The sequence below is a fragment of the Bemisia tabaci genome, chromosome 7, assembly GCF_918797505.1.
Source record: "Bemisia tabaci chromosome 7, PGI_BMITA_v3".
Lineage (NCBI taxonomy): Eukaryota > Metazoa > Arthropoda > Insecta > Hemiptera > Aleyrodidae > Bemisia > Bemisia tabaci.
In genome coordinates this window covers 46,091,579-46,107,696 of record NC_092799.1, presented here as the reverse complement: position 1 = coordinate 46,107,696, position 16,118 = coordinate 46,091,579, and the positions used below count along the sequence as shown (strand labels likewise).

Here is a 16,118-nt window from a genome sequence, read left to right as displayed (position 1 = left end):
ATGTGCAAATTTCAGGCGATAATGTTAATTCATTTTTTTTTTTAAAAAAATCAAAGGAAACATGAGATTTTAAATTGTTGTAATGAGATCTGTGTTTTCCCACTTTGACGCTGTTCATAAAATACACTAAATTTCGAATTTTTCGATTCCCCCTCCCCCTTGTAAGCTTTTGTGACACAGGTACCTTTCCTTTGACTTGTGAGAAAAAATTGATGTATCGCTGTCCTCCACCCCCTCCACTTTTAGAACATTATGTATTTCATGAACAGTCCCTTGCACCATCAGTTTGTCTCGAAGCCTAACTGAGAAACTTTTACCAAGTGAATAAAATAATTCTTCGTCTGAACATTTGTACTAAATTTGAAAAAATAGCAAAGAGGACTAGAGTTGAAGGTATCTCTTGAGGATGTATAATAAGAGAAAGTAGTCGCAGCAAATCTATTAAATTCCAAAAGGCATCTAGGTAATGTTTGAAATGGAAATGAATAGGAATGGTAATGTTTCAAAATTCTTTATAATAGAAGAGTTGCCCAACAATCTTGAGAAATTGTTCGAGATAATACCAAGGAAAGTGAAGGAAAATCACTGAAGTTCCCTGACGGAGCATTACGCTTCTGAGAGGCAAAACTATAATGCTCATGTGAGGGGCTTGGAGGACAAGGTACCTAAAAGGAGTTTCTGAAAAAATTGAGATATTAATGATTTCCAGTAAAACTAGTCTTAGTGCATGTTTTGTGAAAAATTTGCTCCCAAATTTCAATTCAAAAAGTCAGTTTGAACTTTATTTCTGCCATAAGTATCTATTTGCGAGTAATTTTGAAACTTCAAACACATATTTATCGAAATAGCAAAAACTGCACTCATGCGCCTTGTCCTCCAAGCCTTAATTCTTTGTTGAACATATGCAGCCCAAATTTAAAACAAAAAAAACTAACACTTTCCGGTTGTTTCAAACTAATTATCCAGGAATCAAAAACTGATTTTTATAGCTGTTTCTGTTATGATATTTGAAAATAAATTGTTGTTATTGATAGCAAGAGTAATTAAAGCTATTACTCTCATAAAATAAGAAAAACAGAATCTTTAAATGTACTGTCTATTTTTAGTTACGGTTAAATACTTGTGCCTATCGCCTATGCAGCGAAGTTACCCCAATTCTGGGGGTATATTTGGGGTATTTCCAAGGTTCTTTTACAGGAGAGACAAATCATTCAATAGATTAACATTACCACCACACTTTTTACATTGCTTTATTTATAGTTTCGGTTTCCATATTTTTAATACATATTTAAGGTTTGAAAGTTTACTTGAGGTGCCATATTTTTTCATCTTGTTTTCGTATTCATAATGCACACTGAATTTTTGCAAAATATGACCTGAAAGTCTTGAAATAGCTCAGTCGAATAACTTTCACAGAAACCTTTTCACAGATCGAGCCCCCCCCCCCAAAAAAAAAAAAAAAAAAGTGGATATTTATAATACAAACTACATTCAAGTCAGAGGTAATAATCTCTGACCCCCTCACACGTTATTTTTATAATGAAGACCTTTTCAATATTGGGTACTTAGTGATAAGAAATTAAAAGTATTCTAGTATGACTTCAACAAATCTCATGCTTTTTCAGTTCAAAATTCTGGTCAGGAAAGCACCCATTTGGTAAACATTACCCTAATTCTGTAGAATACAATACAAAATACAGGAACTGCAACGGAGATCTTGGTGAATCCTCAACAGCCTTAATCTTTGACTGGCAATACATTGATACACACGTAATTCTCACGTAATGGGAGCTGATTTTTTCATCTTGACAGTTTCTTCGACAGAATTCAGGTAGACAAACATAATGGCGGCAGCGACGCGGGCTTGTAAGTCCAACTGGCTTACATCGTGGGCCCACTCAACTCTTCCCCAGTGTCCCGTCTGTAAGGAGAAGTTAAAAAGTTTCAAAAAAGATATAAGTTTTTGAACAAATCAAGCCTACGAAAAAATCTGAAATCGATCTCAATTAAAGTATCACAAAGGAAAGTAGGTAAACTTCTTGATAAAAAAAGGAAGTGGCAGATTCGAGATTGGTAATTCCAATGTTTAGTAAGGCCATGGCGGAGAGACAAACATTTATGAACATTTTCGAAATGAAACATTTTTTAAAGAAGGCTTGATGGAAGAATATCCAATGCTGCTACTTCTATTTTTACGATACATGAAAGTTCATTGCCAGATCTGCAGTTATGAACTTAGAGATCTCTGAAATAAATAAAGAAAAAAAAACTGTGTTCACAGTTAAAAATATGTCGACTGTTTAGAAGACTATGTAATTGGTATTTTCTGCAACCAAAACAGAGCATAGAATGTTCTTCCTTAGAGGTTCTTGGAGAAATTTAACACAAATAATTGAACTTTGAAGTATGAGTTTCTAAAACGTAATTTAAAAATGCATATACTTTTTTTGTTCAATTTTTTTTGTCAAATCCAATTTGGATGGATTTTAGAAAATTAGAAATTGCTAGATGTAACATGCTGAACTCAAACAGGGACAAGATTGTGCGGAGATTTGCACTAGAGAGCTTTTCTAACTGAACCAAGCTAATTCTCACAAGAAACAACGAGTAATCTCCCATCAAACTTAGAGGGAGTAAAAACTTTTCCCAACTTTCAAAACTTACTTGGAACTCTTCTTCTAACCGTGAGAGGAGTACAGCCTTCTCCACGCTTATAAATCTTTCCTTACAAGTTAACGTAAGTATCACTGATTTGAGACTTTCTACAGCAAAACTGAAACCTTGAAAAGAAAAAAAACGAAAACATAAAGTTAAAATATCTGTTGGCTATAATAGAGAATTAAATGAGTTCTTTCCTATGAAATTTTGATAGTGTCTAGGTCTAAGGCAGATTCATTTTTGTAAAAAGAGAGTCTCCAGGATAATAAATCATCACAAAAATTGTGATTACAATGTGTGCAATAGTTTGAGCCAGCTGAATTGACAGCCATATTATAGAGCCTCAATAAATCAGTATGGCTAAAAAAATCTGTAATCGTCCTCCTGATTATCTCAATGGACCGATAGGCAAGGTATGAATTACAGGATTTTACAACCTGATTATTAAAACTTTGCCTTTACAAATATAGCCAGGACAAAATAAAGCCCAATCTTACTTGTGCAATATATAGAATTTTGATGCCTTATGGGGCTGCTAAAAGCTTTCGATAATGGGCCGGCAGATGCTTGTTTCCTCTTAAAATTTTCTCGTAGAACACAATTTGCGCGGCAAAAATTACTGAAATCGACTCCTAACCAAGATATTGACATTTTTCTTCAGTATTGGTTATGAAATATTTGAATTTCCTGTTCAAAAGAGAGACAAAAGTCTACTTTAATCACATCCTGCACCATAGCAGGTTTGGCAGGCTTCTCAATAAATAATGTTTCTTCCTGACCCTGCATTGTTCAAAATAAAAACAACGTGGAATACCTCAGCCAATGTGCCAGGACTGAGATTCTAATATTTTCATGTTGTTCAGCTCAGGCAGTTTGCATTGGATTATTAAGTTGGAGTCACGGCGAGAGATCCATACTGGTTTGGGTCTTTTTAGACCTCATCAGCAGATCGCACTCGTCAGTGAACTTGGAACTTCTTGACTTTGTTTTCCCCGCAAAATGGTAAGATTTAAACCTACAGATAATACTGTTGATGTCTTACCAATGATTGCCCAAAAATTATGGGAGGCTAAGTACTTCTGAACGGTGTTTCGATCTTGATCTGAAACTTGCGGCATTCCTAAATGACGGGAGGGGGCTAAATTAACACTAAATTTTTCATTGAATTTGTCAACAACTGGCTGCCACTCAGACTGTTGGAACTTGTAAAGTTCATCATCTTCCTGGAAATTAAAACCTTAACATCAATGTAAGAGAGAAGCAAGTAAGCACTGATAAAAAGAAAAAAAACATGGGTATCTAGTTGCTTTTATGAGTTTTAAAAATACAGTTTTAGAAGTTAGTTCTTCTGTACGGAAGAATTTAAAACTTGAGACCTGACTATATGCACCATTTCAAGCTGATTTGATATTATCAACCTTCAAGATACATACGCTGGTTACTGGGAGCTGAAGAAAAATTTACAACAAGACTAGGAGAATTCTGTTGGGTCACAAGTCTAATCTCACATCAAATGACAATGGCAGAGAGGATCATGCAATAAAATGGATAAGCCCGAAGTTATATTAGATATTAGCCGAATTCTTAAAGATCAGGGCCGAATTAAATGTCTAATAGGTTCCATTAGTACCATGAAATAAATTTCATGGTGATTTTCAGACTTATTTTCTTCAGCTTTCATCAACTCTTTGTTCATGTATTTTTTTCAGTAAACACCCTTGGAATCCTTCGGAGCAGAGCTTCCAAGAAATTATGACTAAAATTGGCGAAATAGAATTGCTTAGACTCTCCACATTTTTAGCTCACATTTATATACTTCGATCATGTGTATTTTCTTGGATACCAAGAGTCTATTATTTCATTTACTGAACAACACACCACTTAATGTAACATCTAGTTCAGGAATATCCATCACTTATTTTAGTGCCTACTGATTTACTCAGTAAAGGAATGGAGAGTATTTAAAAATAAAGTAAACTTGCAAAACAGTTATACTTACTGAAGAGTGAAAGAGAATTGTGTCAGTTGATAGAAATGAAATAATTTTTTGAATTAGATCTTCCTTCGTTACATGGTTTGGATTGTCTATACATGTGCTACATAGGGCTGTCTGACGGACACACAAACAAATTAAGAAATATTAAATTGAAATGTATTGAGGGCGATTAGCTTACACTCAGGATGAATACACACTCCTGAATACTGTAGCAGACCTTCGTTTACTGAAGCTTGCCTTGCTGCTATCTGTGTCTATTTACCAAACCGCCTGAGTACACAACAAAATATTCCAGTATTTTAGAGGATTGTGAATCTAAGATCTAAGATCTCTCCTGGATTATTGAAGCCTCAGGAAACGAACATATTCAGAAAAAACAAGGCCAAAACCAAGATAGGTGATCTTTTGCGACCAACCCAGCTGTCCGCTTTCAGGGGCTGATTGGCCTATCTGTCGGGAGTAGATTACTGATATGGGAGGAAAACTCAGTATTCATCAAACATTTTGACACAGAAAAATTATCAATTCAAATGCAGGCCATCAGGTGCTGAAACATCTTTAATAATGGCAAAAGAACTTTCTTGTAAATTTTTAGGTGATACGCCAATTCAGCAGGCATTAAAAGTTATTTATTTTGATTCATCACTAATCAACTGATCGTAAAAGTAACAATGATTTACCTTACCAAGTGCATGCTGCTTTGGTTGATGACTTTCTTCTGAGCATCCCACTCTGTAGCCACAGCAAGAGCTAATGCTTCATTGGACACTTTGAATAATGTTCCAGCTGGAGTTTTCAACTTTCTATTATCTAATGTGATTTCATAGCTTCCATCATTGTATAGCACGCCGGTTTTTTTGTAGAATCTTTTTGGTGGGGCTGAAAAAATATGAGATAGGAATTTCTTGATTTTAAATGCATTTGAATACGTACTGGCTACAGTTGCAATTGCGGTGGAACTACAGTGAAATAACAAAGGGAACAGATCATAAATTTTGGTTGAAAATGGATGAGGATCAATTAAATTTGGTGGAAGTCTTGGAACCTTCTGCACACCTGTGTCGCTGTTTTTACTTTTTCTTGTTTCTTTGCATTTCCTTCAAGAACCGAGAGTCTCAGTGCCAAATTGGTCTAGGGTATAGGTTTCAATGTGAATTTTTTTTTGTATGAATTGGAGGGAGCAGTGGGAGATACAACGGCATAACTTTAGGGGTAAATGGGGGGAGGAGGGGGGAAAGATGCTCATGAGACAAGTTGTGACAGGGACAGAGTAGAAGGGAAGGATTTGTAAATCTGGTTTTCAGTCTGACACAATGCATGGAAAGCTCTTAAAGGGTATTCAATATAATAATTTGTTCAGCACTAACTTAAAAAACAACTAAGATCTCAAGTTAAGTCTTGAGTCACCAGTTGGAATTTAGAATTAGCTGGTGGCAATGTTTTAAGGAACAATTCAACACAGAATTCAAAGTGATGAGTCTGCAGTAACGTTGGATCTGAACTGAGAGATGCGCATGATAACACCTAAAATCAGGTTCGATTAGATCCTGATTAAGATGTGCTCCATATCCATGAATTCATGTTGAAAATGTCGTGTGAACTTGGAGACCTGATTTAAAAGCAAATTGAAGTGAATTCATCTCTTCCAAACAGCACTTTTCTATGTACTTAGACTATGAAATCAGCTTCAAACCGGATGTTAGCATGAATGCACACTTTAAGATGCGATTTATCGGATACAGCCTCTTTTCTCGCAGCCAATGTTTGTAAATTAATTTCATCCTTCAGGTGATTAGTCAATTTCAAGGGACACGGTCAAACCAGCTTGCAATAAGTTGCATCGATTAGGTAAAAAATCTTGGCAGATTTTGGATTTTTAGCCAAAAATAAGACGATAGCTCCTGCATATTAGCCTAAAAAATCGGTCTGAGCCCAAACATTGGCAAAATTCAGAGAAATGAATGTAGAATAGTGTTAGGAAACAAACCTCGCATTCAATGTACTTAGATATCAATTTCTGTATTGAATGCAAGGTTTTTTCCCAACACTATTCTACTTTCATTTCTCTGTATTTTGCCAATTTTTGGGTATAGAATGATCCTTTAGGTTCATGCACAGGGGCTATCGTCCTGTAAATGAATGAAAATTCAAAATCTGCCAAGATTTTTGACCTAATCGATGTAACATATTGCATGCCAGTCCGACCATGTCACTTGAGCTTGACACATCACCTTAACACAGCAAGAAGGACCAAGATACAACAGAATTGAAAGGAGATACTACCTGCATAAAATCGTTTCTGAAACAAAATTTTCGTTGAAACTGATCCATGACCACAGGATCTGAGTTCATTCTTCGCTCCCACTGACACTAAAGTTCGACAGACACCTAAACTTTGTCTCAACATGTTAAAAAAACACAGTAAATTCTACGACATATGAATCACGTTGGTTGATGAAATAATTTCAGCACATATAAACTCTTGGACCTGCTCTATGCCTGCTGAATTTCAATTATTACATCTTTATTTCTTGATACACAAGTGCATAATGTACAAAAACACAAGAAGCAGGAACACTTTGGAAACACATGATTTTGTTCGTAGGTTAGAAAATTTGTCAACGTTGAATCACAGGTTTATGGTGAGCCTCACTTGTAAATATTTTGATTTTAGTTTTCAATGTTTTTTCCTTCTCCTCTTCTTGATCTAAATTATTTGTGAACCGTTACTCCTTCCTGAATTAATTAACTCCATTTAAAATACTGTTATTCCTCACATTTGTATGCCAATATTGACTGACTCTTGAAGGTAATATCTTACTCATTAACTATTACTCTGGGCATGGTTACTTCTTTCTCTTCAAGGGTTCCTCATCTTTGTCCTCCGTAATACTCCTCTAATTAGGTATCTTCTTATCACCAAAAAATTGTTGATAGGTTTTTAATGACATAGAATGAATATTCAGCATAGTTATAACCTCTCTTAGTTGCACCGAAACCATCCAAAAGAGTCTTTTTCTTGGTCGTTCTGCCTTAGTCTTTTCAAGGCTTTGGACAAGATTTATAAGTCCCTCTTAAGCTCTTTAGATCTCCCTTTTAAATTATTTTGCCAACCAACTCTGAATTTTTCTGAATTACTCAGTCCTTACACTTTTTGTGGAATTCCGGACCAAAATTGAGTAGTCCAATTCTTGCTGTGCACATGTCAAATAGAAACAATAGACCTCTCCTAAGGTCTTCCTTTCTAAACCAAGACAAGACCTTGGTTGTGCTATTCAGCATTGTGTCCCATTTTTCTCATAATATTGTTGCACAGTGATAGTAGGTTATGCTGTCTCAACCTCAAATTTTAGTATTTCACAATATCTTTGTCAATTTATTCTTCCTTTTTGTAAATAATTTGTTGAAGTTCAGCGAGGCAGACAGAGTTTTTTTTTTTTTGGTAGCCCTCTCAAATTGAATCAGTCTATAAAAAAGAGAACACATGCTCGTGAGAGCTTGACACTTTATTGTAATAGCTTTTCCCTCAATGACAAACTTACAAGAATTTGAGTGGATCACTAAGTAGATGATGCAAAAATATTCAAGCATCACATTGTGTCAACGCCAAATATTTGTACACACTGATCAACTGCAACAGAAGATTGTCTTTGTCTGATGTCATTGTAGCATGGAAAGTAAATGTAAGAATGAAGATGGCAGATCTTCAGTCACCGTCTATAAGTGTACAAACTTGTTTGGTGTGAACTCCAATAAAATTATGGAAAAATCAAATCAATTGGCCCTTAATTCGATTTCCATCTTTAATTTAAAAGTAAGACAGGCCTGAGAAATTGATTAATTAGTTTTCTCATTGAAATGACGGACACTTTCTCAACTTTCTACAAAATTTAAAATTTCTACTTGAAAAAAAAAATGTTGCAGATGGCCTTAATTGCTGCGAATAACCTGGATTGGCAGTACTCTAAAACATCTATTTGTGAAAGGTTCAAAACTCTCCATCATTTATCCAAATGGACAGATTGCACTTTCATTGTTGGATTTGACGAACATTATAAGGTAAGAATCAAAGTTTGGCTTGTCAATTGCCATCATAATTTATTGTCCGGGGGTCAGTGACATCCATTTTTTAAAATTTATTTTTCTGAAAGTATTGAGTGAACTAAGCTTAGCCCATGAATTTTTTCAGCTTTTTTCAATAGTAAATGGCATCATAAAAACTTTTGTTTTGAAAAATCCTAAAAGTGGAACCTGTTAAAAATGATATTTTTGGTGGGCTCTGATGACGCAGCCAAGCGGGAGAAACGCGATCTACCGATCGGCAGACCTTAGCTTTAGGTTTTGCCCTGTTTTGGCCACTTGACTGATGGCTTTTGATTAGTAGAAGTTTGGTTAGCTTTTTCTCCCTATCAAAATGATTTTTTGAACTTTTGAAGCAACTTTCTAGTATTTTTATGAATTTTTATCAAAGAGTAAATTATACTACAACTCAGCAGAAATTTCTTGCCTCTGCCTCTTTCAGCCTGCAAGAGAAATTTGATAAATTATCACTCTGAAGGAAGCAGAAAGTATGTTTTTCCCAACTCTAGTTTGGTTTCGCAACTATGCAGCATTTTATCATTGGAGATAAAATTTATGTAAACTTAATTAAAAATTCTCACTCCTTAGCAAGTAAAGTGTAAACTTTCATTTTAGACTTTTTATTTTTGCAGGTAATAAATTGTCACAAGTTGGTCCTTGCAGCAAGTAGCCCTGTTTTTGAGGCTCTTTTTTTCGGCCTGCTTGCCACTTCTGAAAGTAATCGTCCCATCAGAGTTCCAGACATAGCACCGCATACTTTTCATCTCATGCTGCAGTGAGTCTCCCTTTTTTTTCTATCATATGAGAAAAAATTTAGCAGAAGTAGGCATTTAGTAATTGTATAAAAAAAGACTGTATTTTGAAACTACTTCCCAGTAAAGAATAATTTAGTTTTTTGCTGCTTAATAGGTCAGTTTGGCTGGTGTTGCGTACATTTAGCAACAATCAGAACTATTGAATAACTATTCAACTTCATAATAATAATATTTATAATAATGCTGTGGATATGACTTTATTCACACGGGTTTATAGCGTTACAATGCGTATGTATATAGAACTCTGTTACCATGGAGACATATCTGGTTGAAGCTTAATTAGCTTTAACAGCTAGTCTCAGAATCATGTTTTGACGCTTTAGCTTTAGATTAGCAAAAAATAATAAGATCTGCTCAAATTCATTGTTTCTATGTCCAGTAATAACAGAGATATCACCCTCCAAAAACTTCGGTCCACGCCCTCATCATTTTTGGTAGGACAAACTATGGTCTCTCCCACCTTTTATTCATCAATTCGTGACACCCTCTTCTGCACTGATAGCTCTGCTGATAGGTGGATAACGTCATAGGCTGCTACTTTGAAGAGCAATACATTCTGATAATATATTGGACTTGGAAATTTGGTGTCTGGGTGGATCTTATTCTTTTTTTGCTGGTCTATAGTCTGTGAACATTTAAACTTAATTCTTTATTTAATGCAACTAACCCTCCTCTGAGGAGCATGTCAGTCTTGAAAAAACATGAATACTTTTCAAGGGCTTAGGTGATCTGTATGGGTAAATATTTTTTACCGGTTTTGATTATTCATGATTATCTCTTATTTCCTTTACGAAGCGAATATTTTACGTATTTGATTATGCTTGTTCTCTCGATTTATTACTTTTTGCGAATGATTTGACAGTAGGGATGAGCAGCTCATATCTTGTAAGATATTTGATTGCAGTTGGTACTGAAGTTCACTCAAAGTATCTCTGATTCTCCAGAATAGAAAATAAAAAAAGCTTGATCAATATAAGCAGTTGTGTCAACTTTCACTATAATTTTAAATGTTTTGATGGAATTGAATTCAAATTTTCATCTTTTTTTTCTTTTTTTTCCCAGTAATCTTTTGTTTATGGTTGACCTTCATTCAAATAATGTTATGAATTCTTGTATTTCTTTCCTCTCAGATATCTTTATGAAGATAATGTCCGTTTTGCTAATGTGCAAGAAGCCGGCTGCGTGTTATATGCGGCAAAAAAGTACCTGCTACCTCACCTCAGTTCTTTGTGCGTTAAGTACTTGGAACAGAATCTTCGCACAAATACACTTTGGGACATCCTATGTGTCGCAGAAAATTTGAATGAAGAAACTCTCTTAAGTTCATGTATTAAGGTGAGTAAAATAGTCTTTCAAAATTGATCCTGCCAATGTTAAATTCAATGTATTGTCTTGAGTTTAAATTTTTTATGCCATTTTTTATGTAATAAATTACCCAAGGAACTATTCTACAGGAAAATACCAGGATAACGTCATGCACCATATTTCTACATGCTGTGATTTCTCTCATCTTTGTCTCATTGATCAGCGATGCACGAATGTGCACTGGCTGCTCCATCCTTGACGGTTGAGGCTACTAACTATTAGCTAAGAATGAAGTCATCTATCTGTTTTTCAAAAGATACCGTCTCTGTGAATTTGGTTTTTACAATTTTATTTGTAATTTAATCCCTTTTAAGCAGCCCCAAAGAGTCAGAGATGCCAAACCTCAACTCAGTAATAAAGGACATCATTAGACCAGTAGACACTGTACAAATTCAAACATTCTAATACATGTGCCTTCACCAAAATTTTACGTAGATCACATTTTGCGCAACAAAAATTACTGATATTAACTCCTAACCAAAATATTTAATGTTTCTTGACACATAAATTCAAACCTCCGGTGCTTTGACAAAACAAAAGTCTAATTGAGTCAAATTGCACCTCAAACGTCAATGTAAAAGTCGCTATGATATGAAAATATGGAAATTTCAATCTCAGTGCTTCGGCTCAATTGTTTCACAGTTTTAACATTATGAACAACATAGGGCGGGTAGGGAAAACTAATTGACTAAGAAGCCTGCCAAGGCCGTTGTTTCTCTTACATACTTTCTGACTTTGATTGACAAGATTTTGCCATCGGAAAAATCAATTTTTTTTTTTTAGAAAAAATGAGTCAACTATCTTAACTGCTCATCCAGCAAGTGCTGTAAAAATGTTGCCACAACATTATTTTTGTCAGTAAAAATGTGGAAATATGTTCTGAACTACTCCCAGGGCAGGGTGTTGCAGTGTTCTGTTTAATTGATACAAAATGATTTAATAAAATTAGTGAAACTAGTATTGAACTTAAGATAGACTAAATTTAAGTTATATACAGTAATTATTAAGGAGACCTGGTAGTTAGTAGATTTTGAGTCACAATTTTCAAAGTCTATTTATAATTCTATAATGAAGTATGTAGCATGTAGCTGGATACAAAGTATTTTGTCTCAGAATATTCTTTCATGTATCTTGATGTTTATAATAAAATCTATCCGTTTCCTTTTGAATTATAGGTAATGTGTAAATACAGCAAGGATGTATGGTGGGATGACAGTGAGCACATGTCAATTGGAACATTAAGAAGATTTATAAATGAGCCCCTCATCGATACCTGTGAAAAAAAACTCCTGGAAATCATTCTGTCCTGGTCAGAAAATGAATGTCATCTTCAAAACGTCCCTGCAACGCCAGCTAATATTCGTGCTGTAATAGATAAGTTTAACCTTCTTTCCAAAATTCGTTTATTAACACTGTCTTCAGTCGAATTGGAAGAGGTCTTGAATAAAGTTAACATCTTTCGTGATGAAGAAGTAAAACTAATCAAGGAGCACATTGAACAGCAAGAAAGTCTTGGAAATACTCCAGAAATTTCTGAGAAAGCTCAAAGTTTAGTCAGTCTTCTCCCATGGGATTTCTGTCCAGTCATAGAGAAAAGACGCACTTACGTATTTTCTTCAAAAAAATGCGCCCGTGCCGTACTCAGCAGAAAAAACACATGGACTTACGGTGGCTCCATGTTCAGTGTTGTCAGTTCCAGCTCAAAAACACTGGTGACTGGATTTGAAGTATACACTCGACTTGCTTCGCAAATTGATTTTGTTATTAATCGCGGCCAACCAAACACTTATAAAGAGCAATTAGTACTGTGCATAAAGAATGAAGCTGATGAGGAGATAAATCAAACAAAATATGAGAATATTGTAGAGTACAACAGCTCCCAAATTATCAACTTATCAAAACCTGTCTGCTTTCAACCAAAAATTAAATACACCGTAAAAATAGAGCTCCCTTCTGGACAGTATCCTCTTAATAGTCTCTCCAAAAGTGCTTTTACTAAATTAACACATTTTAGCTTCAGTGACTGTGCACGATATAGAGACAGATATTTCGGTGATCACGAAGTGAGAGATGCTGGTTTTGTCAGTGGAATCTTACATTCAATTTGATAAGGTATGTTGTTGTTCATATTTCTTATATATGATAATTTATGAGTTTTATTTGTTAATCTTTTTACCATCCAGTTAGTCGCATATAAACCTTCAATCTTGAAGTGGTAATGCATGCAAAATAAAAAAGATTATCTTGGAAAAAATTAGAGTGAATTAGGTTCACTCTTTAATTTACGTTTCAATTTGATGAGCTTTAACATGTTGATTGCCATGGTTTTTTTCCTCACAAGGTCTCCACTCACACCTGGGCACCGTTCACATAAAAATGGAAACAAAAAAAAATTGGGGTCCAAATATTTCTATGTTTACCTGAAAAATAGTGGTTCAGGCCATGCATTTTCATATAGTACTCATGATTTTCAATGTTAGTCAAAAATATTTGATGAGCCTCGTGAAATTGTAACAAATTATTATGGCACTGCATGACGGTGTAAGTCGGCAATCACATAACTCGTTTGCGGTGTCTGAAAATCTCCGCCTCTATGTTATTTTTTTAAAGGAGAACAAATTGACATCATTCCTTGAAGTTTTTGCAGAATTTTTTTGCACAGAGAAGAAAAATCACGGCAGTTTTAAAGAATTGCTGTTGAGTAGTTTTCCGTTTAAAAAATAAAGTATGACAGGAAGTCTGCAACGTCGCAAACCGAGTTATGTGATTGCCGACTTACACCGCACCGTCGATATGTATTTTTTATGTATGTCAAATATCATCAACCTAAATGTGTGTTGAGGGTGGCAATGAGTAGAAAGAAAAAAAGTGTATTTATTTTATTTGATTTAATACGCATAAACATACCCGTACACACAAATAGAAAGGAAATTACTCAGCATGCAGCAAATTAGACAATGTATGTTTTGGCCTGTGACCAGATCCTGCACAAAAAAAGAAAGGAAAAAGAAAAATACCTCTACCTCAATGAGGTACCTACTGCCTTTATTTTTTGGAAAAAAAGGGGGAAAGAAGGATGTTGCTATTTGAGATACATACTCATTAATCTGCTCCAAAACTAAACCTACAGTTTTAAAAAGAAACAATCGCTCAGAAAGTTCAGAGCCCCGCTGCAAGGTTTGTCATTATGAGTAACTGCACCAATGAGCTGTACTGATGTGAGTTTGCTGTTTTTTCTTTATTTAGTCTCTCAGTTTATCTCATCCCTGTGTTCCATTTTGTTCAGTTCACTGAGGACCCCAGTGGAACAAATCACTTTTTGGATACATTGCCGCTAAAATTTTGTAGGTTCTACAATTATTTAATAAAATAATTTTTATACATGCTCAATTTTTACATAAAAAAAGAAAGAAAGAAAGAAAGAAAGAAAAAGTCTGAACAGTGGAATGTGTACAAGAAAGTTGAAGTACATAATTTGAGTCTCTTTCACTCTTTTGAGGCGAAGAAACTTGCATGAAATCTTAGTAGCATTCGATCCCAAGAAGTTTTCCTGGTCTTCCAAGGCTCTAAATCAACTGCATCACTAAAGCTTAGCAATGAAGCAAATATAGGTTTTCAAACGTTGCAATCAAAATATGCATTTTTCGCATTCAGCCATCAATTTGTCAAAAGGTATTAATATTCTCTTTCTGGTTGGCTTTTTCTAAGTTGATTTAGTTAGGTAAATTGATCATGCAACCATTATACATTTCAGAATTTTCCTTCTGTGTCACGCAAAAAATGTCTAATTATAGAGAGTATTTTCTGTCTGTATTTTCATACTAATTCCTTGCAAAATTCAGAACAAGACCTAGATATCTCTCGAAACTGGCTTCTTCATGATGTGACAATTTTTTTAAAGTTTCCAGTGGCTTGAAAATTGTTAGTTCAGTGTGTTTCAAGTTGCTAAAAATACTAAGCTTTTCAAACATCAAGACTGAACATTGGGGCCAATCATTCTTCCTCCCAAAAATTTCAGTTTGAAGTCATCTCAGTTTGTGCGTGCTAAATCTCTCAATAACAACTGTAGAATGTCTCGGCGAGTTACTTTCACTTCTCTATTGTTTTAGCATCTTTGATAAATTTTCTTAAATGTATCCTGAAAGAGTATGAAGCATATTATGCTGATTATGCTTGGTGACTGAAGACTGAAGTTTATTCATTACTTTTTAAAATGTGTCCTTAAAAGTAAGAATTTTATCACTGGTGATATTTGTAATTGGTTCATTTAGTTATTTATTTTCTAGTTAATTAAAAAAAATAAAAAAATACTTTATGTATAGTCCGGTTAAGCCAAAGACAACCCCTGATATTTAAAAGTAGGAGAAAAAGTAATCAGGAATTTTTATAATTTTAAAGTTGGCAGCGTTCCAGCTAAAGGAATTAGAAGAAGAAAAGAGGGAAACACTGATTGTTTTGTGAAATTTATGAAAAATATACGTACCTAAGAAAAAAGTGGAGGCTTGTGAATTCCTTTTATTTTTCAATGGAAGAGACATTTTTTTTACAATTTTAGGGATGTAGAAAGCCCCTAGAAACCATCATGTTGCTGCAAGCTGGAAATTTTTCTCCAGAGGCAAATCTGATTTTATAAAAAAATCTCTGAATTTCTAAAATTTCCACGGAAAGTTCCCAATCTTTAGAAAGGGGCCATCACTTCATCAACAGTTCCCTAAATCCTATTCTGTGCCTCTCATTGTCCAACAGAAATTAGGAATCTTCGGATCTCCCGCAGAATTTGACCATAGTCACACAGAAATCTTTTTATATATCATTCCTCAGAATTATGAATAGATTTATAATACTGATCTACTCTATTCTCATATCAGCTGTGCAATGCAAGTCTAATAAGTGATCTAAAGCAGAATCATTAGCATCAAAATCAATGAAAATTTTCATTTTTTGGTTAATCTTGGATCATGATCTGATGACCAGTCTGACTGCTTTAATTCATGAATCTTGGACTGGAACTTGTTCTCAACAATTTTATAATTGAAGGAATAAAATTACCTGAAATGAGAACTTTTGTGTTGTGCATTGAACCTCCCCACCTCCTTCTGCTGCTCTTTAAATAGTTTTTCTTCGCTTTGGGTAAGCAATTTTACACAGTGGCAATCAAAACGAGTCAATTATCAAATTTCATAGTCTATGTACCTAACGCTTTC

General features: G+C 34.6%; 2 protein-coding genes across 3 annotated transcripts; one reads left to right on the top strand and one right to left on the bottom strand.

Moving 5' to 3' along the window:
- Window positions 1–495: 495 nt before the first annotated feature.
- On the bottom strand, window positions 496–7,132 carry LOC140225124 (ATP synthase mitochondrial F1 complex assembly factor 2-like). Its single transcript, XM_072302788.1, has 6 exons — window positions 6,938–7,132; window positions 5,340–5,533; window positions 4,658–4,768; window positions 3,701–3,881; window positions 2,665–2,780; window positions 496–1,921 (listed from the first exon to the last, which is right to left on the bottom strand). The coding sequence occupies exons 1-6, from the start codon at window positions 7,059–7,061 to the stop codon at window positions 1,778–1,780; spliced, it is 870 nt and encodes a 289-aa protein (XP_072158889.1). The 5' UTR covers window positions 7,062–7,132; the 3' UTR covers window positions 496–1,777.
- Window positions 7,133–7,149: 17 nt separating this feature from the next.
- On the top strand, window positions 7,150–15,976 carry LOC109035834 (BTB/POZ domain-containing protein 6-A). Of its 2 annotated transcripts, none has more exons than XM_072302785.1 (5): window positions 7,150–7,296; window positions 8,579–8,713; window positions 9,367–9,509; window positions 10,680–10,884; window positions 12,090–15,976. In XM_072302785.1, the coding sequence occupies exons 1-5, from the start codon at window positions 7,150–7,152 to the stop codon at window positions 13,020–13,022; spliced, it is 1,563 nt and encodes a 520-aa protein (XP_072158886.1). In that variant the 3' UTR covers window positions 13,023–15,976. The 2 variants fall into 2 exon arrangements, with proteins under 2 accessions (XP_072158886.1, XP_018905179.1); XM_019049634.2 differs by lacking the exon at window positions 7,150–7,296 and adding an exon at window positions 7,303–7,463.
- Window positions 15,977–16,118: the final 142 nt, after the last annotated feature.